This window comes from Fundulus heteroclitus, chromosome 5, assembly GCF_011125445.2.
Source record: "Fundulus heteroclitus isolate FHET01 chromosome 5, MU-UCD_Fhet_4.1, whole genome shotgun sequence".
Taxonomy (NCBI): domain Eukaryota; kingdom Metazoa; phylum Chordata; class Actinopteri; order Cyprinodontiformes; family Fundulidae; genus Fundulus; species Fundulus heteroclitus.
The window spans coordinates 9,335,917-9,362,242 of NC_046365.1; the positions used below are offsets into that span (position 1 = coordinate 9,335,917).

At 42.0% G+C, this 26,326-nt stretch overlaps 1 protein-coding gene across 2 annotated transcripts in view; it reads left to right on the plus strand.

Moving 5' to 3' along the window:
• The first annotated feature begins 582 nt into the window (after nucleotides 1-582).
• The window catches only part of LOC105936694 (rab11 family-interacting protein 4A), a 41,704-nt gene continuing 15,960 nt past the window's right edge, over nucleotides 583-26,326 (plus strand). The window contains exons 1-5 of one of the 2 annotated variants that reach the window (XM_036136835.1): nucleotides 583-1,065; nucleotides 20,767-21,008; nucleotides 21,257-21,442; nucleotides 22,506-22,640; nucleotides 25,498-25,533. In XM_036136835.1, the coding sequence (XP_035992728.1) occupies nucleotides 988-1,065; nucleotides 20,767-21,008; nucleotides 21,257-21,442; nucleotides 22,506-22,640; nucleotides 25,498-25,533 (677 nt within the window). In that variant the 5' untranslated portion in view covers nucleotides 583-987. The remainder of the gene's footprint in view (nucleotides 1,066-20,766; nucleotides 21,009-21,256; nucleotides 21,443-22,505; nucleotides 22,641-25,497; nucleotides 25,534-26,326) is intronic. The other variant, XM_012877650.3, reaches the window with a different exon arrangement.

The window sequence follows — 26,326 nt, forward strand, 5'->3', positions numbered from 1 at the left end:
ACTACGTTTACAAGGCATCCACGAAAATCATTTGTCAGAAATGCTTTTATTTACGATCCACAAGTACTTTAAAATAGTCCAGTAAAGTATGTGTGCACCTCACATAAAATCCCAACAATAAACATTGAGGTTTTGCTGCTTTGACGTGACAAAGTTCAGTAGATGGTACGGACAACTCTGAGCGGCTCTGGAAGTTTGACTGTGGTGTAAAACAGGTGGCGTAAAACCTCTGACAACTTTCCATCACCTGCCTCCGTGTCGATCTTTCCCCGGCGAGTTTGAGCGGCGCTGCGGAATCTGCTGCATCACTGAAGACTCTCTGTTCCTCGCTCTCCCATCACCTCCCGCCCCCTCTCCGCGGCCCACACAGGCACTGGCCTCTTCTCCGCCGGAGCCAGACAGAAAGCCAGGCAGGCAGGGCCTGCTATGCAAATATAGCCTGAGTAGGCGGCAGCCCCTGAGCAGAGTGTGCAGCAATGTGAGAACCCTCACAGACCCCGCCCACATCGGCCAGTTGCTAGGCAACCACCTGCAAAGAGGGAGGGGAGCGGAGGGGAGGGGCCATCAATTCAACAACTGTTGCCTGAGCCGAGAGCTGGCGCTGTGTGAATGCGAGTCAGCCGGCGGAGCCAGTCAGCGACGAGGGGAAGTGTGTGAGGGTGATAGGTGCAGAGTGTGTTTGGTGTGTGTGTGTGTGTGTGTGAGTGTGAGAGAGAAAGCCAGTTGCAGTAGCACTCTGTGTCGGTGCAGGAAAGAAAGCCAGGCAGCCGGTGCAGCAGTGCTTTACACCCAGCCAGCACCCCTCCTCTGGCTCTCCGAGGACTATACCACTGCCGGGGACTCGCTCTGTGGACTATTCCCACGGATTCCCACTCCTGTCGCCTTTCGAGGGAGCACCTGTGTATGCCGGGAGAGAGAGAGAGAGAGAGAGAGAGCGCGTGCGGGGCGACCCAGCGGACCTTGAGCCCTTGAGAGCAGGGCGGGTGGATGACTTCAGTGGATGAGGCTGTGGCCGGTGGCAAGAAGGAGGCTGCTGATCATGGGCTCCCCCCTGTAGTCACCGGGGTAAGAGACCTGAACGCGCCCCAGTGTGGGGGTGATGAAATATTACTTGACAGAATGAGAACAAAACCCAGAATCAGGTCATTAGAGGGGGTTTTGGCTGAAACATGAGCAAAGCAGCGACTGTTTGTGCTGGGGGGGGGAGAGACTATTGAGTTAAAGGGGGGCAGTGGGTCCATTGTGGCCCCGGTTTGTGTTTCAATGTGTCTGTTAAACATTGTTGACCCTAACCCCACAGCCTGCCACTCCTTCCTGCTCAGCTGTTGCCGTCTCATCCCTCTCACATCCTAACGTGTCTCTTTACTCCACTCACTCACTTTGCATCACTTTGTCTTCCTTCCTCGTTTCTTGATGTTTCTCTCTCTTATCCTCTCTCTGTTCTGTTGCACTCGCCGGTTCACCATCTTGGCTGATGTCAATGGGATTAATTGGAAGTCGGGGTTGCTGGGAACCCTCGGGGTAAGGATGGCGAGTGAAAGAAATGGGACAGGTCCGGGACCTCATGGCCAGGTGGATTACTTGTGAAAGAAAGAAGAGGGAGGAATGAATTTGAAAACAACCGGTTTGTGGGGATTTAAAAACAATGCTGCACATAAATGAGGGATTTCATGCATTTGTCGGTTGGCATTTATTACTGGATGCATCTTCCAGTTTCTGGAAGTCCCCCAAAGAGTGTCCCAGTGATACTGCATTGCTGTTACTAAACTCATATGCAACCAAAGCAGATTACAGCTCGTAATTATTGTTCTGCATTTATATTCAAGTTATTATTTTCTACCTAGCTATTACCAATGAAACGGCTCTGACCATGTGTCAGAACTTCTTGAATGTACCGTCCAGTACTGTTTCAGCCAGCGATGACGATAACTCTGCCGGGTCATGAAGTCCCAGATTTCTACCGCAGGATTTTGGCAAAACACAAAGGTCTGAGGGAAACTAACTCCTGCTGTTTGTACTTTTTATTTGGTCTGATGACGTCACAAGAGGCTGAAAAACCGCGCCGAGCTGGCATTAGTAAATCCCTTGTCAGTGACAGTAACTTTTGACTGATTTTGACATAGATGCTGAAGTGCCTTACATGTCTTAGAGTTTGACTTTAATGAAGCCCGGCCATAATGGATGCTGAAGCATGATGTTCCTGTTTGAAATTCATCTCCGATTGGTTTCTGTGCAAATTTGCCCCTTGAGTAAATGTAGGTTCATCATAGGTGTGTCTTTTGGACAAGGTATCAGGTGACGCAGCAGTTCTGCAGAAAAAACGTTGAATCCGAAAGTCGTCTAAGTGAAACTTTGACCCAATCATATTGTTATACTTGCCTGAAATGATCCCTAAAGATCTTATGAATTTAACCATTCCAGTGTACCTAGTTCCGCTTCCCCCTTGATGTGTTTTATTTGTTGCCACGTTTTTCAAAAATATAAGTAAACTATTTGAAAGATAAATGTGCTTAAAAGTATGAGAATGACTAGGAATAAGCAAGAACAATCCAAAGTGACGTACTCCAAAGATCTCTGCTCAGTTGCCCCATGCCTTGTGTGATATCTGTGTGATATCTGTCTGTGTGCCGTGTTTTGGAAGGGTTTATCCCAGATAAATAACAACTTAGAACAGAAACTGATTGAATGCTACAGAACATTTTGGCCGGCAGCTTTAAAACAAGTTTATGCAGTGAGGAACATGGATAAGTAGCAGTAAGGACAACACATCGCTTCCTCTTCAACAACATTCAAGCACCGGCCTTTCATCCGCGAAGCTGGGCTGTATTTGTATTGTCAATAGCAACCTGTGACGTCGGACAGCTCTGTCATTTTTGAATACAGCAGGTCTGTGACTGCCGATTACATAATGGGATCGGTCTCCCTCACCGGAGCAGAAGTTCTGCTGTGGATGGTTTGAGGCTTGAAACAGTCCCAGGCAGTTTTTCCACGAAAAAATGATTTACTCTGCTACGTTGCCTCCTTTGATTTGAAAATAATTAGATTTTCTCTTCTTTAAACGGGACTGCTGCTGAGGCTGGTGCCTTCGTTAGCGTACAGTTTGTTCACCAGGACTAGAATAACTAGATTAAGTCAGCGCTAAGCTCTCCTGAGGGGAAGGAGGTTAATCTGCAGCAAGTAAAGCAAAACAAAGACTCAAACACAAATTGTACCTTAGTTTCTAACACTTTGGCATTGAGGGAACGGAAGCAGTAATCTGTAGACAAAATAGAGGTGTCCTAGCCGCTAACACCGCTGTGGGTTTTGATCGTGAGTTCATGGGGAAGAATGTCAGTTCTCCTAGTTTGGACTGATTTGCGCAAAACATTTCACATGGAACAGCTGAAAAGTGACAAGGGCTTCAGCACCTGCTGTGTCTGCCAAACAGTGCCCGACATGAGGGCTGAGGGTGGGCTGTCTGACCACCCCCTTAAGAGAGCCGTTTGCTGAAAGCTCTGATGGCACGAGAAGCACAGAGACAACACCCTTCAGCTTTCTAGGCAGATGGATTACACGTTCAGTCAGTACCGAAGAGACGCGGTGTAAAGTTGAATGTTGCTCACAAGTCCGGTCACGCGCTCTGGAATCAAGCGTTGGCATTGGATTGCACTGAAAATACACAAGACAATGTATCGGTGACACCTGAGTCTCTCACAAGATGGACGTATTTCAGGTTCTCCTTGTTTAACGGCTCCACACTGTAAACACATCAGAACATGCACTTACATACGCTTCCGTGGTCCTGTCAGTGTTGGGATTCAAACATGTCTGATGACTTTAACTTCCAACAACTGGTGTAGTTTCGTCATCGACCTAGAAGTGAAGTCATTTTCTCCCCATTAGGTCAGTTCATAAATGAAACAAAAGCAAAAAGGGGAGTTTTCCTCTCCACTGTTGCTACATGTGTGCTTGGCAGGGCCGGAAGATTATTCAGTAACAACATAGAGCAATCGATAGATATGTGGTGTGATACAGGAAAAACAAAGGGTCAATAAAAGGTTCAATGGAAGAACAGTTTTCTTTCCTCTTTTTTTCACTTATATAATATATATTAATTATATATATATTATATATATAATATAGTATATCCTTATTATATTTATTGTTAATAGCATCCCTATTATTCAGGTCGTATTACATCCTCCCAACCAGTCACAAATGCAGCCCAGGAACACTCTGTCACCAAGCTCCGCCCCCTTCCAAGAGTTCAGAGCGCAGGTGTTTTTCTTCTTCTATTTAAAAAAACACTTAAAGTTTTGGTAAGATATTGATTGGATAAAGGTTTGAGTTTGAATTCAGGGTTTGTGTTTTCTTTATCTAAAAATAGGTCATTAAGCAACAACATAAAATGACCAGGGCTGCTCTTAAATATATGTTTTAAATTTTTTGATAATCGATCAATATGATTTCTATTTTATCGATATATGCTTTTTATCATGCTGCTATGGCTGGGCAATGTGGCTTAAATTCAATATGGGGATATATTGAGCAGTTCACCTTGGTAGCAATAAATGGATGATAACACTAGCCATTCTCCCATGTGACTACAGACTGTACACATAGCACAGCGTCTTAAAGGGACAGGAGCATAGCCTTCCTTTACCTATAAAAACTATTTATTTTCTTTTTTTTAATACCGAAAATATCACCTAGGCCTTTGTCCAGCCCTAATGCTCGGTATGAGGGATTGCTGCAAGTCAATCACTTGATGCAATCTGCTGGGTTTCCTTACATAGGAAACTCTTTATCTAATCTCTCTATAAGATTTGATTGATTTGACTTGAGATGATGTATTTTGAATTGGTGCTATATAAATAAAAGTTAAAAAAATTAACTGAACACTTAAAAAAAGTACATAATCATCCCTATGCCGGGCTGCCACAGGTGTAACTTAAACTGGGTTTCCTGAGAATACCTCCACACAGTCTCCAGTGCGCCTAAACTGTCCCTCCCTACATTGTCCTTTGTCCAGTGCAGCATTCTTGGTAATCCAAGCAGCTACCTGACTGCACTTCCAGAAACAAATGCACAACTGCTCTCGTACTACTAAAAAAAAAACAAGAATATATATATATATATATATATATATATATATATATATATATATATATATATATATATATATATATATATATATATATTGTTTTCCCAATCTTCCTTGTCATGCATTTGTGTTCAGTTAGCATGTCGGACATTTACTGAAGCCTAGGTTTCTTAACAGTGTTGACTCGGCATGATGGTAGAAAAGTGTGAGTCATTGTTTCCCGTTTGTGTAATGTGTGAGTGTGCTCATTCGTAGGAAGAGCGTTGCCTTGCAGAGGAGCATTATAATATGGAGAAAAAAGCTGACAAACACAGGCTAGGTATGTTTTATGTCCTGCATCAGCCTGCAAACCTAGTATGGAACTGTAGAGGTACAGTGTTAGCCACACTTAATGTCATCCCTGTTAGAGATCTGTGTAAAGCCTTGGAATAGATTTCTGTTGTATTGCAGTTGTATAATCCTACATTTAAAAAATGTAAATCCTACCTCTAGATAAAGACAGCTAAAGAGTGAGGAAACAGTTATGGTTTCCTTCTGTAACATCTATTTCTGCTCAGTATCAGGCCTGTCCTCTACCAACCCATGCCAATTTAGCAATGATGTCTTTCATTTTAATCTGAAAATATGTTGGTATCTTCAAAAACTTAATATATTGACCAGCCATACACAGGCTCTCTGCTTACACATGTTTAATATTAAATGTGTCCATCAGGCAACATGAACTGTACACAGAAATATGGGTAATGCAAAAAGTCATCTGGCCAGAACTTGTGGAGTGTGATGCTTGTACGTGGAGATTCCGAATTCAGACCGACACAAAGTACGTTTTAAGACGTTTATTGAAGAAAGTGGAGTAGATGACAGGCAGAAGATGACAGGCTGGATGGATGATGAAGGTGGAGACTGACTAAACTGGGTGTAGCAGACTGAACCAGACTTGGCCAAGAGTTGCAGGGCGAGGACCAGGTCCACAATAACAGAAAGCAAGGCGGCAAAAACCACAGAGGGAAAAGAACACGTGCGGGCAGCAGGACAAGACGTTCTGGCAGGGAGTGGATGAGCGAGGCAGGTATATGTAGGCAGAGGATCAGGTGGAATGACTGGAGGGTAATCTTTGGCATCAGGATCTGATAATGGTGTTTGGGAGGTGACTGAACAGAGCGGGGAATGAATGAAATGTCCAAAAACAAAACCCACATCATGATAGCGGGGTCTACTGGAGGGCAACAAAAACAAGTGGTCTCTACTTCCATCACACAGAGGGACAGATATGGGTAGGAAAATGGCAGAGGCTGAAAGTGAAAGCAAAAAGAAGGAGAAAACGTGAGCCGTGAATGGGAGGAAAAATGCATCCCATCAGAAAGTTATAGCTGCCGCTTTTAGTGCAGTAATCTTCATCTAAAAAATATCAGATAATGTTGATAACCTACAATACAGCCAAAATACCAGCTCACTTAAAAAAAGGACCCAGCAGGTGTTGGGTTCATCTTTGCTTGGTTGGTTCGGCTCAACATGCTGCTCTTGGTCCTTTGACCAGCAGTTTGGTCTCTGCTCATCTTATCCGACATTATTGTTGACTTCTCTTTCTGCGGCTAAATCAACAGCAACAGGTGTCTGTGCAGCGTCCGGTTCTCCGTGGGATGCGCTAGTGCTAGCTTTTCCGAGTCCGACCTCCCTTTTCCAGCGTAGTGAAGGACTGTTCAGAGCGCTGCCGTTATCGTTTATCTGTTCCAGCTCGGATATATATATATATATAATATATATATATAGTTTTCCCAATCGTTTTCCTCCGCTTTTCCTCTCCCATCTGAAATGTCTACATCCACTTGGATGTACAGCAAGCTTTGTACCACAAAACAATGGGTTCCTTTTGAGGCAGTATTTGTTTAAATCAACAAGTAGGCTACAGGCTGTGAACTGTGGCGAGTTCACAGACTGTGAAAAAGTCCAGGTATGTGTCGTACGGGGTGAAATTTAAACGTGTTGGTACTGCCTACTGGTGCGGAGCGGCCTAGTTAAAGCAATAGTTGTGCCACATGGGATTTTGTTGATTTGGGATTTTTTTTCACTACTGAATAACGATTACTCACATTTTTATTTATTTATTTATTTTTTACATTTTTCAGTGTTTGATTATGCCTCTGCGATAAATCTTGTGATGTCATGAACTCAATAAACGTTGGCAGAGATATTAATGTCATCAATACTTGCCAATGGATGACCAATGAATCACAATATACATTCATATGACTGGAAACTGTTTTTATTTTTTCATTATAGCTTATTTAGTTTTCTTGTGTGCTCGCTTGTCATTTTTAAACGTACCTAAGTACCTAGAGACACAGTGCAATGTGTAAATGACTCACATATTTGCTCGGCAAAAAAATAACCCCCTGTGTCCATTTCGGATTTCAGGTGGGCTTGAGTGCTCAGCAGAGCCTCGCAGGCTTTCCTGTCCCACAGCTTGTTATCGTCTGACAGGATCCAGCTCTCTGAGACGGCCAGACTTATCGCTGACTATCATAGCAGAGGGTAAACGCTGCACCCTTTTTAAATGAGAGTTTTTGTTGTGGCAGCAACTCAGGACCTTAGAAGAATGGCACAAAAAAAAAAAAAAAAAAAAAAAACAGCGGATGAACAGACAAAGAGGGACAGATGCAGGAAACGCCTCTGCAGAGAAATGCCTCATCTCTCCACTCAGCCTGACAAACACAAGCAGGGAGATTCTGCCGCGCTCGGTCTGGCGTTTCATCCTCCCTCCATCTTTTCTCTCCTTTATCTCGCCCTTTTCACTCTCTTTCCCCTGCTCAATCCTTTTCCTGCTGACTCACACTAAGTCAAAGCTTCGACACAGCGAGTCGATAAGTCGATGCAAGTTCTTGTGTCCGCTCATCGATGCTTTTCTAAGATGTGGCTCTGACTCCTTTGTTAACTCCTTTTCTCTTGTTCTTGCTGAGCACTTGTTTAAAGGACCAGATGACAAAGCGACTGGTTACCGTCCCACCTCGTTGTGCAACTGGCAGGCCAAGGAGAAACGCCTTTAAAAGCGCAAAAATAATTCCTTTTAATCTAGACGTGCTTACAGAACATACTGCTAAAATGTTGCAGAAGTCTTCTCTGAGGGCGGCTTTCAGACTCAGCTTTTGAAAACTCTCCAGAGGCTGCAGTATTTCTGCTGAGAGGCGAAACTTCACATTTCTGAGAGATCTGGCGCAGATCAACTTAAAACAAAACCTTTGAGTCTTGTGTTTCTCATTAATATTTTGTGGTTTTCTGCTTTTATTTTTGAGTAAAAAAAAATAAAAGAAACTGCAGCTCTTAAAGCATAACATCATCAGAAACATACACGACGTCTCTTAATTAATAAACAAGTAAAAGGGAATAATGAAGTAGGTCGTGAGTCCGTATTTTCGACAGCAGATGCCAGATGAGTTAAATTTGTTGATTGGCCAAAAAGGTACTTTTGCCTTGCTGATTGAACAGCAACCCCAACTTGGATAGCCTTCAGTAATAAGCCCCAGTCACTCCAAGGATCGGTGCACATGTCAGCTTTTATTACGGCAGCACTGCGTGTTGGCTGGCCCACATTGTCCCTGTGTGCGACTGCAGCTCAGAACAAATGTGAAAATGTTATGTATTTGTAATAGCTCAAGCAAAGACTACAGGGAACCTTTAGTATTTAACTAAAAATATGAAGGAAAGCAGCAATGACGATAAGTTTTCCACTTTGTGTTGGATCCATCAAAATGTTGGCTATTTTTTGTTTAATGAGCTGATCGCTGTACAGCAAAAATGTCTTTGCTTAATTTGTCTCCAACCCCATTTTCGTGGACTCATGCCACCTTATAAATCTGCTGCTAAATGATGTCAGCTTGTTTTCGGACTAAGTAGTGTAAGTCTTTTATTTCCCATAATAAAACTTGGTGCAGTATAACTGATAAACATGTTAGCATTTACCTTTGACAGATACCATTTAAGGAGCTGATAACGGTGTGGATATTGCAAAGCACAGCCTCTCCACGGCAATGTAAAACAAATCAACTTTATATTTTCTTACGTCTGATATGTTTTTGTAGCAGAAGTTCAAAGTATTAGGTCATGTTGGAGTCGTACACATGCCTGCATATACATTTCAAGATAATGTGCTACTGGGTAAAGACAAGTAAAATATTTATGTTGTGATGTTTCTTTGTCTATTATGTGCTGGTCATCTGACCATCTTTGGTTGAAAGTTAGACTGTCTAAACACGGATATGAGTGTCCCCAAGGGGACAAAACAGGAAGAGCTAAAGTAATTAGAACGTAGGTCAGACTGCTGTCAGTGGGAGCGGCTCCAAGCAGTCAGCCTGCTGAATTCACAGAATCTTCCTCAGTGCAGACAGAGCATCTGCGTGGCGCAGCAAGTTATTATTGGGTCATTGCTGCAACTTTTGACCAGCACTTGTGTAACGTCTGTAGCAGTGGTGCATGACTGTTCTACATATGGGGTCTCAGAGTTGTAATTTTCACATGTCGTGAAATTGCTGTAGTGCTCTGGCTTAGCTGGTGAAACGATTGTGTTTTCCACAGGAGAAGATGCAGAAAAAGGCAAACCTGGAGGTTTCTTAAAGCCGCAGCTCATCTGAACTGAGACATAAGGCAGATGTGCAATAGCATGATGGGATTATCCCATCTGAGAACTAAAGGACTATAATTATATTGTTCACCCCAGTGTCAATGGCTAATCACATGGGTGTGTGCTGCATGGTACACACGGTGGTTTGCACTGACTCTTCACATCAAGAAAATATCTCAATTTAAAGTGCTGTTGAAGCTCTTCTGAGTGGAGTATGTAGGTTGCATATCCATGCTTCAGAAATCCCTGCTTCCCTGTGTCGCTTTTCAGTGAGCAATGTGTCTGAGTAGTCTGACTTCACACATGTTATTTTTTTCTTCCTTTAAGTCAATGACTCAGACAAAGGTGAGGATGCTGTCTTCCTGAATAAATGAACTTAGCGCTCCATAACATATCGAGTCATGGTCACCATGGCAATGTTAATGTGTGCTATATTGCAATCACAGACTGCTTGGATGCAGTATTTGCTAACAGGTTTTATGAAGCCTTTTTATAAACCGTGTTGATCTTGAGAAGGCAATACATGCTTTTGCCAGTTCAACAATTGATGGCTGTAATGCTCTTTATGTCTCTCAGTCATCACCTCAACAGGCTCCACCTCATCCAAAATGCAGCTGCACACCTTTTAACTGACACCTGCAGACATGAGCATATAACCCCAGTTCTGTCCTCGCTCCACTGGCTGCCTGTCCATTTTAGAGCAGATTTTAAACTTTTATTGTTAGCTTTTAAAACTCTTAATGGTCTTGCCCCCACCCTAGATTTCTGATTGATGGAGTTTCTGTGTGTGTCGACCCAGTTCTTCTTGAATGTTCCTAGAACGCAGCTCAATTTTGACATAGGCCTTTGTAAAGGTTTTTAATATTTAGAACCACTGTGGCATTTTATTCCAGATTTCTAACCTTTATTTATTTTTTGTCAGTTTTATCTACTTTTGAATGTTTTTGTTTCTTCATTGTAAAGACTTTGGCTGTCTGGCTGGCTGTTTTTAAATGGCTGTATGAATAATGATTTATTAATGGAGTGATTGATTTCAAGTGCTATGCATGCAAATTCTGTGTGTCAGTGATCTATCTGGCATTTTGGAGGGATTTTCACTGCCTTCAGTGGCCACACCTTTTAGTTGTTGAGATGCTAAAGCTCACAAAGAGTTGTTAAGACATCCTGGTGGAGGAAAAGAGAGAAGAGGGCTAGGAAAATGTGGGTTAATCTCAATAAATCACTCAATGTTCAGCAACAATATCAAAATCACGTGTTTTGTTGACATTGTACTAGGAGTGGACAATATGGCCTAAAATCAATATCAAAATTGAGCAGTTCATCACAATAATGATAAATGAACGATGATACTACTTTATCGCCCAGGCCTACATAGTTCTGCCCAAGTTAGTCTGATATGAGATTGTACTGAACACACCGTGCAAAGACAGAATGGGAAGTCAACGAAAAAATGGCCTCGTTATAAGCCACAAGATGATCTGATGTCTAATAGCCTGTCAGGATGTTAGGTTTCTGGGAGTCATCTTTTAATAGCGTATGGGATGCAGTGAAACAAAAATGATGGGTACAGCCTGTTCAAAACTTTGCATGGTGTTTTATCTGATTCCAAAGGGATTATTGTGAGCATGTGTGAACACAAACAGCGTTAGTCGAGGTACAGCCGATTTACTAAAGTTTAACGTGCAGTCTTTTTGCCTTTCTAAAGCCCCAGTTGTAGCTCGGTTAACCAGAGTAAAAAATGCAAAAGGCCCAAACATGAAAGTGAAACTCCTGCCTGAAAAACAAAATGGTATCCTTCTGTTGAGCCGTACCCGCTATCAATCAGCCGACCCTATTGCTGCTTCTCTTCTCATCTGCTGCTACTATTCCAAGCAAGGTTTCATCACCTAAACAAACTTATGATTTACTAAGAAAAAAATCTGATGGCAACTGCTATGCTCCTGCTCCTTTAAATTGTATGCACTAGATTTTATTATTATTTAGGAAATGAAGAGTAGAGGGTGGTGAATATGTATAGGTATGGCAGACTCTCCAGATTTGTGTGTGTGTGTGTGTGTGTGTGTGTATATATATATATATATATATATATATATATATATATATATATATATATATATATATATATATATATATATATATATATATATATATTCTTTATTTCAACTGTACAATTATGCACCACTTTGTGTTGGTCTGTATAGTTTTGGTTGGGACGGGACAAAGTTTAAGCAATATGACTTGATGCTGGCACGGTCAGAGGGTTGTCTTTTAGGAACTGAACTGAACTGGATACTACAACTGAAAGCACAACTATTATTGTTGCTTTACATACTGCGTCACTGTTGCAAGGATTGTTATTTATGGTGAAGACTTGCAACACTGTCTTTAGCTGTTGCAAAACATTGCCTGTAAAGCCCTGCCGCTACTCAGTTCCTGTTAGTGGACCCAGTCTGTGTAACTCCGCTGGAGTAGACACGCCCACCTGTTCCTCTGTTTTGCTGTCCTCCCTGGTAACTAACCTGGTAGCGGCGCCGCCGGCTCTGCAATAACATCGAAAGGTCAGTGTTTTCAGGGCTTTAATCCTTCACAGTGTTGCTCAACTACAGAAGCATAAAAAAATACATGACTCAACTTGGTGAGTTTCAGGATCATCATTGCGTGGTGCCGTTAACATCCATTTGTGTTTTGCAATATCGAACTAATTCCAGCTGAAAACAAACTGCGCCATTGAAACAAACTGAGCAGCTCTTGCTTTTCGGTCTTTTTTTTTTCTGTTACCACATGTCCCGTGTTTCTCCTTAATTTCCCTTTCCTTCCACTTCAACCATATGTTTGCCGACCTTCCTCTGACCTTTTTCTGTGTCCTTTTCCACCTTTTTCTGTCAATACGCCAGCTGCAGTTGATGTAAATAACGTGTTTTTGCATATCCTCCTTGCCCAGTCAGCTGACCTTCTTCTCGCTTTTTGCTTCGCTTTTTTACTGTTTATGCCGCTCATCTGTTTCAGTGTCTGAAACGTCTGTGCAAGAAAAAAGGATCTTGAGGGTGTTTGCCCCCTCTCTTTCCATGAATAGTTTTGCGTACTCCGTATAGCATCCATGGCGAGTAGCTCATCCATGTGACTCGTGAGGAAACCAGCTGTAATGTGATGAGACATTATTATGCCTGAAAAATGAATATCTGTTATGGGCACACTTGTAAATCCATTATCAGCCGCGTCTCCAGGTAAAATTACTACAACCACTTTGCTAGTAGAATTAAAAGCATGGGAACTTATATCTTTATCTTTTTCTGCTGTGGTATTGTGCTCACTTGGGCGAATAAGAAGAACCGGTGGAAAGGAATGGTAGTGTGTCTTCATTTTAACTAGGTCAGATTCAGCAGCAGCAGGGAACCGCACTTTTAAACTAATAAATAAAGAAAGAAAATCATTGACTGACCCAAAAAATGCAGTGCAGAGTACTGATGTTAATATGGGTTTGTCCATTAAGATTCTTTTTAGAGCTGTCTTCAAAGTAACTGTAGATCAAAATCTCTAACCAGATCAATCACTGTTTTTATGTAGGCATTGTATTTCGACCTAAATGATTAATAGGTGCAGCAGGTGTCTAACAGGTGTCTCTCATTTAAAGATGAGGGCCATGCATATATTGCTCTGAAAGTCGGACTGGAATATGTCGTTCTGGATTAAAAAAACAGTTGATTAGAGAGAGGCAAACATGTAAAGAGGTGCAGAAAATAACGGGCTGCTCAGCTGCATAATGTTGAACCCCAAATCAGACAGTCCGGAAAGAAAACCAAAAACTACCACCTCGCTGTATTGAAGAAATTGTGAAAAATGGCAGACGATGCCAATCCTCAGCTCAAGAGGGATCAAAGACGGTCGACAGTAACCTGTGAGCACTGTAACAGAGGTGAAGCCGAGCTATTGGCCAGACGTGCCTGCAAAAGTCCTGTTGTTGGAATAAATGTCAGGCTGAAAAGGTTAGAACACAGGCAAAGAGCACAGTGACTGGACTGATTAAAGCAAGACTGTTCTTTCTGTGCCTAGACAGTTTGTATGAGGACACCCATACTAGGGCTGGGCAATATATGGAGAGTTCTTTTAAAAGAGATATAAGATTAAACCATATTGTTCATGCGTTAGAATGATACTGTTATGTTTTCCAGTAGGTTATTTTTCAGTAGTTTCTCATTGTTTATCTGCAGCTGTTTGTTAAAAAAATGTGCCTGTTAGGCGTTTGGGATAAAGCTTTGATTCAGAGATGCCTTTTTATAATTACTTTATGAAAAGAAAAAGACATTGGGATAACAATAGTATAGAGCATTCAGCCTAAAATTATTGAGTTCAGAGCACAACAGACAGTGAACCACGGTGGCTATAGCCTTATGTCACACAGGAAGTGGTCTCGATATGAGCATTTCAATAAGAGAACGACCTTGAGAGCAACAGTGTGTTGATTTCCAGACCAACAAGCTTAACATCATAGCGCGATCGGCCAATCCTCGGACCTCAATCCAGTAGAAAACCTGTGGCCTGATCAAGCATGCTGGTTCTTAGGGAAAAGCAAGAAATGCAGAGGAAAAGTGGAATCTTGTCCAAACGCCTCGAGCTGGAACATCTGTCCACTGGAGCAAGAAGTCGGTCGACTCCATACAACACAGATGTGTAGCAGTTCTCAGAAGCAGTGCTTATACAACTAAATATTACATCAGTGAGGCACATAAAAGCTAAAAATATCAATATCAAATATTTTTCAGCTCATACAGTAAATTTTTGAACTTCTGAAGAAGAATGCAGAAACTGCTGTTTTGTGAACAGCGGACCCATCTGGGAAACTCCTGGAGTTCGCAGGTGACACCGCTGTCATTGGTCTGACCCAGAAGGGCGACGTTACGGTATACTTGTGTATACAGAAGTCTGTATACAGACAGGAGGACACTGGCTGGTCCACTGGTGTAATCCAGGCTTGTTTTTGGCAGCCGTTTTAGTCTCAGTCTCTTGGATGAAAATGCTAATCAGTTTTTGTCACATTTAGTCATTTCTTTATGCAATAGTTTTAGTAGATGAAAATTCTATCTATCTATCTATCTATCTATCTATCTATCTATCTATCTATCTATCTATCTATCTATCTATCTATCTATCTATCTATCTATCTATCTATCTATCTATCTATCTATCTATCTATCTATCTATCTATCTCTATATATATATATATATATATATATATATATATATATATATATATATATATATGAAAGGGGGGAAGGTTGTGATGATACAAATATGTTTTTCTTGTTCCGCAGCGGCGTAGCTGACTACTCAGGCTGTGCGCCTTTCATTGTGCTGATCACTGAGAAAGCTTGAGGGAAGAAACTGTGGCGGCTGGTTTTTGCAAATGTTTCACTGTAGCACCGACCTGAAGGTAAATGTCACCAAATCATCAGGCATTTGATGATTTAAACATTATTTTTTACCTGGATTAAGACCTTCAGGCAGCCTCACTACAGCCGATCTTGCCTAGAGTTGGAAACCATTTGCAGTCCTTGATGCCGTCTGGCAGGCTAGCCGTGTTTTCGTTCTCATGTGGTGGCAGTTGAAGCCCTCGAGCTGTGAACACACACACACACACACAGGATACAGTTTTTAACTTTTTTGTTTTTACACTTCTCATCAGTGTGACCCAGAGCCGCTCGTGGAGTGTACAGACGCACACACAGGCATACGCCGCTGTCATCAGTGTCAGCCTGCTTTAAAAATTGAAATGGCTGCTTGAGCATCGGCCCTGCTGCTCATGCTTGGCGAGGGCCAGTATGAGATTTTCACTGATAGTTTTAGTTAAAATGGCAGTTTCATATAATGTACATAAACTTTTAGAACCAAAATCTGTAACATGATGTAACTGTTTTGATTCAAAAGAAATTTGTTCTACTTCTGCTAAAATCATTGCAGTTCTAATAATTTTAGCTACAAAAGTGTTTGTATTTTGCAAAGAATATAGAATTAACATCTGTTAAGTAGTTTCAAAGCAGCATATCGGGATTCAGCACTGAATCCCGGTATAAGGTATTTATCTTGATATGTTTTTGTTTTCATGAAGTCATTTTTAAAAGGCATCTCTGAATGAATGCTTTATCCCAAATGTCTCACTGGCACATTGTTTAACAAACAGCTGTAGATAAACATAAGAAATAACCTAGTGGAACACATAAAAGTATAATTCTAACGTAAGATAGACCATCTTCATATAAACGATACCGTCTCAACTTCTATCTCTTTTAAAAAAGCTCAATGTGTTACCCAGTCTTAATAGAATTTTAGCTAGATTATTGGGAAATCTAAGAATCCTCTTGCGGTAAATGTTTAAATGGATAAAGATAAAGAGTTTACAAAACGAAACGAGTCAGTAATCCTCAGGTTCAGGTTTTTGACTTATCCATACGCTGTGCTTTCTATGCCTGGCTCATTCTTAGCTGGTCCTTATGCCATAGCTTTTACATTCTGGGTCTCCAGATGAAGTCCCTTGCTAACCGCTAGATGTTGTGCTTCATGGGACTAAATTCACTTTGACAGGAAACACTGTGGTGCAGTAGTGAGAGACTGCGAGCCACAAGATCTTGTTACACCCTTATAATCTAATAATTGATTATTTAGTCAGGCTTTCTGCTCAGGTAGTCAGTTTGAGGTCATCTGTTTAATAGACGGGTCTGGTATGCTTGTCAGCTGTAGCTTTGAAACAGCATGAACTTAATCAAATGATGGCAGCTGCTCCTTTAAATTTCACACCACTGTTTTGTGGTTTTGTTCCCATAAATATTTTCAAAGGCAGAATTTGTCCTTTTTCAGAACAAGGGAGAGTTTTCTTTTACCCAGCTAACCAACAGTGCCCATTACTATATTATTATATTACTATTACATGTGGGCGAGGTGCAGCACTGTGTAACCCAGTGTTTCTCAACCCTGGTCCTCAAGGGCTCACTGTCCTGCCTGTTTTAGATGTTCCCCTGCTTCAGCACGCCTGATTTAAACTTATGGCTGAATTAACAGGCTTTCGCTGGACTACAGTTGTCTGAATCAGGCGTGTTAAAGCAGGGAAATGACTAAAACATGCTGAGCAGTGCACCTTGCCACGTAAAGCCGAAGTAAACGCTAGTCTCTCCAGCTCTCTTTCTGGGATCTCAAGGACTTTAAACTGTGTTACAGTTTAAAGAATGATGGGATATGTTAACGGTTTTGAAATCCTGATTTGTATTCATGATTGATCCAAGAGTCAGAAAGAAGATCTGCAGGGCTTACTTGCCTCAGTTAAAGTCAGCGTTCAAGAGACTGGGCAATAAGGGCAAAACCACGACTGACCCAAAAGAACACACAAAAACATAATAATCTTTAAGACTTTTAGGAGCTTATTCTATAAAGTCAAACGATTAAATAAAAAAAGAGCGTCTTGAAGGGTGTGCATGCTGCAGCCCGTGGTGGTAAACTAACAGCAATTTCAAACCTGCTGGTGGTAGAGTGTTGGTGCGGGGCTTCTTTTCTTCTGCGGGACCTGCAGACCGGCTGTAATTCATGGAAGCATAAGTGCTATGACCTTTAGTGGGTTTCATACTCGAACACCCTCCAATGTGGCCGAATTGATCCAATTCTTAAAAAAAAAAAAAAAAAAAGGACTGGGCTAATATTTGTTCCCTGTGATATAAAAGCCCGACTAATTTTCACCTATCCTTGACGACCGCTGTTGCCACCAAGGGAAACACAGCCAGGTAATCACTTTGATTGGGCAGCTTTTATCCCTTAATGAACTGAATTAGGCCAAAAACTGCATATTATGTTTACTCTGGTCATCTTGGCTGATGTTGTTATTTTATGATTGGTAACATTTAGATGTGACAAAAAAACCTGAAAGGAATGTGTTTTAAGGGAATGCTTTTTAATGGCACTATATGTGGAATTAATGTGACGTTTGGGTAATATCATACCAGAAGTAACTTTGTGTCCCAGCCATATCAAGGCCCTTTAGATCATAATCATACATATATGTTCTGCAGGCCTCAGCGATCGGCTGAAAGAAGTCAAACCCGCCTCGGTTACGGCTCTGATCCAGCCGCAGGCAGTCACAAAGGTGGCCATGGGATGATGGGGTACACCAGGATCCTGGAACAAGGGTGACCTAGCGACATAAAACAAAACAACAGGACTGGCACCATTCCAGATCAGCACCAGACGATCACAGATACTAATCATGCATGCTCACTCTTTGCATATTTCTAAACTCTGCATATGGATCATCAACATGCTTTGGCTCAATGCATCTGTTCCCTGACTGCTTATGCTTATGTCTGATGTCAAAGGAGTAAAAGCCACGAAATGGATTTTTGGTAGAAGTTGGGTTTATTGGTCGGCCCTTTACCTCGCCACACGCTGTGTCCTTCTCAGCTGCAGCAAAGGAATGCTAAAAAGACCTTTCTTCTGCTTTTGTTGTGCTCACTGTGAGTCAGCCTCAGTACCCCGGTCGGCCCTTTGTTACAGAGCACAGCCCCCGTTTGTGTTCAGCCGTCGCCTCGCAGGTCAAAATGCTCCTCTGTGGCTGTTTGAGTTGCTTGGTAATGGGATGAGGCTGGCACACACAGAACTATTTACTCTCAGCTAAACAAGCACCTCAGAATGACTGTTTCAGAGTTATGGCTGCACGTTATTTTAGTGGGGGGGGGATTTTTCCTCCCATTTAATAAGTAACGGATAAAACTGGGTTTAAATTCAAATCCTTTCTTTATTTCCCTAAATGGGTTTCTTAACTTTGGAAAAAAAACATTCTAGTATTCTTTTCAGTACTTGTGAACATTGAGGTTTTTCACTGTTTATAGGGTTCATAAAAATATGGAATTGAAAGTTTTTAGTTTAGATAGCTAGAGACAAAAACATATGGAAAAACTTCCTTTTCTGTCTTTTAAATTTGACACCCACCTTTTATCTATCCTGCTATCCATTAATCCATCAGCCTGACCATCCATTTATCTGTCCATTCATAGATTTATCAGTCTGTCTTGCTTCCTTCCATCAATCAATTCATTAACGTTTCCACCAGTCCATCCATCCATCCATCCATCCATCCATCCATCCATCCATCCATCCATCCATCCATCCATCCATCCATTCATCCATCCATCCATTCATCCATTCATCCATCACGGGTGTCACGACACTAGCATTTCAAACTTGATACAGATGCTAAATAAAATACCATTTTCAATGCCATTCTGTGAAGGCATAGGGTTTTTTTGTAGTTAAGAGCAAAAGCTATGATTAATTACAAAATGTTGTAATCACCATCATTTGGGAAAATTAATCGGCAGAATAAAATAGAATAGAAATATCCTTCATGTTCCCACAGCAGGGAAATGCAGGTGTACCCAGCAGCAAATTTACATATGAAAAAATACTGTACAGTTATTAAACCTAGCATACACTAGAAATTAAAGAAGTGTGCAGCTAAGTAGGATGATTTATGAAATGTGTCTGTGTACTAATGTATGAAAATCACCAACAGACTATTTACAAGAATGAAAATAGTGCCCAAAGCAGCAGTGATGTAAACACTTAGAGTTTGTTGGGAGCAGAGATGGTTATAAAGTGTAGCAGCTGCTGGGAGGAAGGATCTGTGATGACGCTCCTTTGAGCACAGAGGATGCAGCAGTGTGTCACTAAAGTAGATCGCAGCTCTGCAACAGCTCCATGAATGGCGTGGGAATCCTCACTCAACAGTGCTGTCATTTTTGCTAGAGTCTTCCTGTCTCCCGTTACCTGCACTGGGTCCAGGGGACATCCCAGGACAGAACCGGCCCTCCTGATGAGCTAATCTACCCTCTTCCTCTTAGCTGTAGATAAGCTGATGCTCCAACAAACTACACCATAGAAGATGGCTGATGGCACCCTTCAGAGATATAGATATTTTAAAATAGCCTCTTCCCTGTTTGGCAAAACGTTAGACAAGATAACATTTAGTATAGGTCTTAATACCCTTAATGGAAGTGTGTATCTCTTGATTTAGTCGTGCAGTTATTTCATATTATATTATTGCTTATGTTCAGTTTGCCATGGTGTGCTTCCATTTACCTGTCAGTTTGATACAACTGAAGGCTTATTCTATACTAAAATAAGTCGTGTTTCAGAGCGAACATGGATCTGGCACATGCAGTACAGATCCAAGGATCTGTTCCATGCAAATGTATTCAGCAGCAGCCCCGTACAATCTCTACCTTACTGGTCATTTTATATAATATTTTCTTTAGTGATCAACCACAGCAGCAGGATAGGTTGTTACGGGTTCCTGCTGTGTTTCAGCTGTGATATCCCGCTTCAGTCTGGGTCCACCGTGTTAATAACCTGGGTTATTATTAGCTATTAGTAAAGGTCTGTATTTGCTTTAAAAAATGTGGACACAAAGCGGGCTTTAAAAAGGAAAGAAATGTGTAGGAATCCATTGACTAAAATATTTTCTCTAGCTGTGTCTTAAAAAAGAAAACCATACTTGTTTAAAACTGAAAGGGGAACTAATCGATCTTGTTTCATCTCCTTTCGTTTTGTAGTGATGTCTAAGGTCAGACTGATTTCCCTAAAATGTTACTTCTTCCTGTGCTGTGTGTCTTCTCTCAACACAACCACCTCTTCTGATCTTCTACCCGTTTTTCTCATTAATTAGCTCCATTCCTCTCCTTCACGTTCATTCACTCCCATTCAACCCTTGAATGTTTTAGCTGTTCAGCCGCGCTGAGATGACTGACGTCCACTGGTGCATTTGAGCAGACAAACACGGTAGAGTGGGACCCCTGACCTCTGACCCGATGCCCTTTCCCTCCTAAATCCCTGAGGACTCCCCGTGTTAGCGAAGGACTAATCAGTGAAGGAATGTACATAGGGGGAAATCTAGCTTTGGAGCAGGATTCAACGCTGCTGTCGTCCACAATGACCCCAGCAGTTCGTTGCCTCCTCCCCAGGACTACTGCATCGGTCACAGCCAAGCTCAGAACCATCTCATCCTTTTTGCTTTTTTCTCCTGATCTTTCTCCAGGCAGGCGAGGAGGAGCAGGTCTTCCCGGTCATCATGTGCACTCGGACCTCTCCTGACCCCGTCCCCGAGCGCCAGTTGTTCCCTGAGGTGGAGGAGCCAGTGGAGGGGGTAGCAGACAAAGGGAGGGAGTCAGACAGAGACAGCGTTGTGGAAAACTCCCAGGGCTCTGACGCTTTAGAGGGACTCACCAGACTTGTGGACAAGGAAGACGCGCTGGGAGATCTCTTCTTCTCCGGTGACAAGTAAGCCCTGTTTTATGTCTTGTAATGTCACGGGAGTCATCGTTGAGGGAAACGTGGTGGTCGTCCTGCTGCGCTGTGCTGAGCGTTTCATTAAACCATCCAGTTTGTTCTTACGAGCTTTATTATTAAATTTTTTTACGCCTCCATATTCGATTCACAACCCAAAGACATTTTGTTTCGGCCTCCTTAGGTCGACATGCTAACTCTGCCATCGGAATCCAACACGCGTGTTTTCCTGCCATTTACAGGTGTGCTCAGGCTAGCATCTCCGTAACCTCTGACCTGTCCACACGTTCCTCTGCTTCACTGAACGAGGAGCAGTTTGAGGACTACGGCGAGGGGGAGGAGCCAGAGTACACTCCCAGCAGCCCCTCTCCAGACGACGAGACCCGGACCAACGGCTACTCTGACCTCGGCTCATCTGTGCCCTCCAGGTAAGAGAGGCCTGAGGAAGAAAACGCAGATTCACGGCTCTGACGTTGAATTTTGAGAAGATCCTTACAGTGAAAGCTGTTTCCTTTTTTATGTAGTTATTATTTTTAAGTAATTCATCAAAGGTGAATTAGAGGCGGCACTAGTCTGTGTCCCGGGTTACTTTGTCACAAGCTGACGCTTTGAGGCACCGGCGATCATAGCTGGCAGTGAAGACCACACTGTCTGATCAGACCTCAGTTAAAGCTATACATTCAGCTACATATGTAGTTATTTCACACAGTCACATGACTACATACAGTATATACTACAGTAATAATGACCACATATAAAGTACAGGCCGTGGCTTTGCTGTATAATCACTAATACATTCAGTCACTTAAACTAAGTTATGGATGAACAGAGCTGTAATTAGGTGATATCTGCCAAATACTCAAACTGCATGATATTTCTCACCAAAATACTTATATCTGCCATAAAAACATGAAGACTGAGCTGGCTGAACAGCCTGGATGACCCTGATCAATATGTTTTGTTATTTGAAGTAAATATGATTACTTTGTCCGATGAGAACAGCCTTTTGTAGGCAAAGAAATACATTTTCTCTGGTGTCTTTATGTTTTGAGAGCTCACTGTTTTAACTGATCATTGTTACCAGCCCATGTTAGAGTAAACGAGGAGCAGAAATAGCATTTACAGCATCCCTACTGAACTTTTTCTTTCATGATAACCTTAACAGGAATGAGAATAATTATTGTCCTCTTGTTGTTAGTTATACTGTAAAGCTTCTTTCAGTTTCTCTTCATAGAAATACTGAAAGAAGCAACCTTAAAACGTAGCCCACTGCGGCCGAGAGTGCATTATTTTCCCTCTAATGTGGCTTAATGTCACCTGCCCATGTGTCCCTTCCTGCTTTATGTTGGTTTCAAGAATAGCAGGCGGGATTATTTCCACTTTATCACTCAGTGCTCATTGTTATGTATGTGAGATGTTAAAACACCTTAAAACACTGATTATGTTTTGCAGGAGAAGTGAAAGTTTGTGTGTTTCCGTCTGTGTCTCCAGCGCAGGTCAGACGCCTCGTAAAGTGCGTCATCAGTACACCGGCGAGCTCATGGACGTCTACTGTTCTCAGTGCAGCAAGAAGGTCAACCTGCTCAATGACCTGGAGGCTCGCCTCAAAAACCTCAGGGCTAACAGGTAACGGACGGCCCGATGCAAAACTAACCTCTGGAACCAAGGCGGTTGTTCTGACTTCAAGTTGATTCGGCAGACAAACTGATTATTTGGACTGTTGCCCGGTTAATATCTGATCAGACTGCAAAAGATGTGATGAGGAGTGGCTTAAAGGCCAAACCATTGGAAATTTTAGTCTTCGCCCTGTACTCAAGCATTTTGTGGTTAAAATCAAGTACTTTTTAAAAAAGTATTAACCGGCTGCAAAGTAGAAAATCAGTGAAGAAAATGAGATTGCATACAAAATGTGTGATTCTGCTGAAAAAACAAAATACATCTCAGTATGTCATAACTTCACAAATCTACTTAAAAATTACAAGAATCTGCTGCATGGTTTGTTTCAACTTCTGGAGGACAACCACTCGAGTCACCCAAGTTTATAAAGAACAATCCAACAGAAACTGATCAAGTGTTTTTTCTGACTTCAGATTAATGTCACGCTATTCACATACATTTTTACAGCTAATATGAACAAAAAATAACAGCTTTCAAGCTCTAGTTAGGCTTATAGAGGTCTGTTGCAAAAAGCAAAAGTATCGATGTTGAAGGTGGATGTATTATTGTAATTATATCAGAACCCCAACAGAACCCGTACCGTGTCTTGCAAAGGGATTTCCTACCGTCAAACATTTTCACGTTTTCTTTAGTTTGCAACAACAAGCTTTTTCCAGTTTTATTTGTTTTTCAACACAAAGAAAATGATCCATAGTTCCTGCTCCAGCAAACAAAAGGCATCCCCACAGCATGATGCTGCCACCACCATGTTTTACGGGGAAGATCAGAGGTTGATGTTAGTTTTTCCCGACACAGAGGTCTGCATGTTGTTCAAAGGGTTCAGTTTTGGCGTCATCTAACCAAAGCATCCACTCCTACATGTTTGTGGCAGTATCACCTACTTTGGTCTTTGTTTTAACAATGCCGCATCGCTTACCCCTTCTTAAGAGTGCTCCACCTCCTCCCTGTCCTCGTTGTCAGAATCATCTTTATACGGCCATGATTGTGCACAATCAAGGAATTTGACTTTGGTTGCAATGCTCACAACATTCAGACATTAGGTACACATGTACCAACAGTATGTATTTTGGATGTAAAGGAAAAGGGATGTTGTGAAAGTACAATATGCTTACCACGTTTCACAGCCCTGTAGCTGACTACTCAGGCTGCGAGGTGTTCATTGCGTTCATCAGGGGGAAGAAACTGTTTCTGTGGCGGCTGGTTTTAGCAAATAGTTCTCTGTAGCGGCGACCTGAACGTAAAAGTCTAAACAGTTTGTGTGCAGAGATGTTAGTTGCCCTTTTTCTGACCCTGGACCTGTACAGGTCCTGAACGGAAGCCAGGTCTGCTTTGACCATCCGCTATGCCCTCACATAGTGATGAACAAACACTGGACAGACTGAATAATGGCTCTGAAGGAGATGGCCAGCAGCTCCTGTGGAAGGTTGGACATGTTGAGTTGTCACAGGAAGCACGTCCTCTGCTGGGCCTTCTTCCTAACAGTGTCTGAGTGAGGACCATCCCAGGTCCGTGATGGACCTGGGAGTGATTTACAGCAGACAGTGTTGTTAAGAATGGCGAGGGGAGGCAGTGTGGGGGGTGTTCTCCGGAGGCCCACCGTCATCGCCACTGTCTTGAGCGGATTAAGCTCCAGGTGGTTCTGTGGTGGTACACACCAAAGCTGGGCATCACCTGGCATTACTGCAGCCTCCAGAGTTACCCTGGCCATCTTGGCTGCTTCTCTGATTAATGCTCTCCTTGCTCAGCCCCTGTTTTGATGGATGGCTAGGTCTTGGAAGGTTTCCAGTTGGGCCGTACTCCATTTTCCATTTTCATATTATGTTTTGCCAAAGTGCTCTGTGAGATTCTAAAAGCCTGTGATACTGTTTAGTAAGCTACCCTTGTCTTACTCTTCCCCACCTGTCTGACGTGTTCCTTGGTCTTGCTGATGCTGCTATTCTCTAAGAAACTTTTGAGGCCTTTACAGAACATCTGGATTTATAGTGGGATTAAATTCCACACAGACAAACGTTCTCCAGGTAAACAGAAACAGATGCTGCCAGCTATCTTAGGCACTCTGCAGGTCTTTTCCTGTCTGGTATCTTTCTCTCATTTTGTACTGATGAGTCACAGTTTGCTTTCAGTGCTCCTTATTTTCCCCATAGTACAATAAAAGTGATGCCGTATCGTCACACAAAGGTGCTCATAGGGCTGCTGTTTTGCACGTGTACATATACACACATAGACGCACATTGTAAAGCGGTCTTTCCGGTGCTTACCTCAACAACCATTATCGCAGGGTAACTATTTATGGAAACATAATCCATGGTCACCATTTTTAGCCGTACAGTTGACCTAAAAACAGCAATGCACGTACGCTCGCAATTGATGGACATATTTCAGTCATCGGGAGTGTCAGAATTAGCAGAATAATGCGTGTCAGTGTCTGGTTTATTTTGCGTTGTTTGTCCCCTTTGTGAAATCCACAATGGCTCTTCTTATTGGACCTGCATTCCTTTTATGAATAATGCGTCGTGCACAGGAGAAAGAAAACACTTAAAGAGGTGAAAGGGAAAGAATAAAAGAGAGCCCTAACTGAAACTAAAAGGTAGATAGTGGAGAAATGTCTCTGAAGGGAGCCAGTTCTCAGGAGGCTAATTAAGATCAAGAAGCATGGTGGGATTGCGTTTACTTATATTGGCTTCTTGTGCTACTCTGTTGTAATTATCATGTTTGTTTTTATTCAAATTAATTGTGATTCTCTGTATTTAAAAAAGAAAAAAAAGAAAACCAAACTAATGAGATTTTTGTTTCTTCATATTTACAGTCCCAGCAGAAAAATCTCCACCACTGCTTTTGGAAGGTAGGTCAATCACGTGTATGTAAATATGTGTTTTTAAAAACACGCTGGTCGGAAACAAAGATCATTATATGAGGTGCACTGCTTGAGTTTGACATGTTTGTTGACATAACCATCAACACATGGTAGAAGAAGGCACTTATTGCTTGCTTATTACTTAGGTCTCCACTGCTAAACAGGTAATCACTAACCAGCTATTCAGAGAAAATACAAGCCTAAAGGGAACATATCATACATTCATTGTATGTACATACTTAATCCTAACTGGGGTTATTAGGTGGGGGGCTATGGAAGGCATAGTACACATCTCATGTGGTCAGTGGGTGAGAGGCAGGTACTGTACCCCCCGAACTGGCAGTCAGTCCATTTAAAGGGACAAACAACCCTGCATGCACTTTCACACGCACTATCTATCTCAGAGAATAGACTTTAAAATACTTCTGTTAGTCTATAAATCCCTAAATGGCTTAGCACCTAAATACATCACAGACTTGTTATCAGTGTATCAACCCTCCAGACCATTAAGGTCTTCTGGTTCCAGCCTATTCTGCATACCCAGAACCAGAACCAAACACGGAGAAGCAGCATTTAGTTCCTATGCTCCACTTATCTGGAACAAACTCCCAGAAAACTGTAAAAGTGCTGAAAGCCTGAGTTTTTTTTAAATCAAGATTAAAAACACATTTCTTTAGTATTGCCCTTGACTGTTCTAGTTAAACTGTTCTACTGAATCATTAGTTCAGGTTTGTAGTCCAACTGTTTTTAAAAATTGTTTTTAGTTTCCATTTTCAATTCA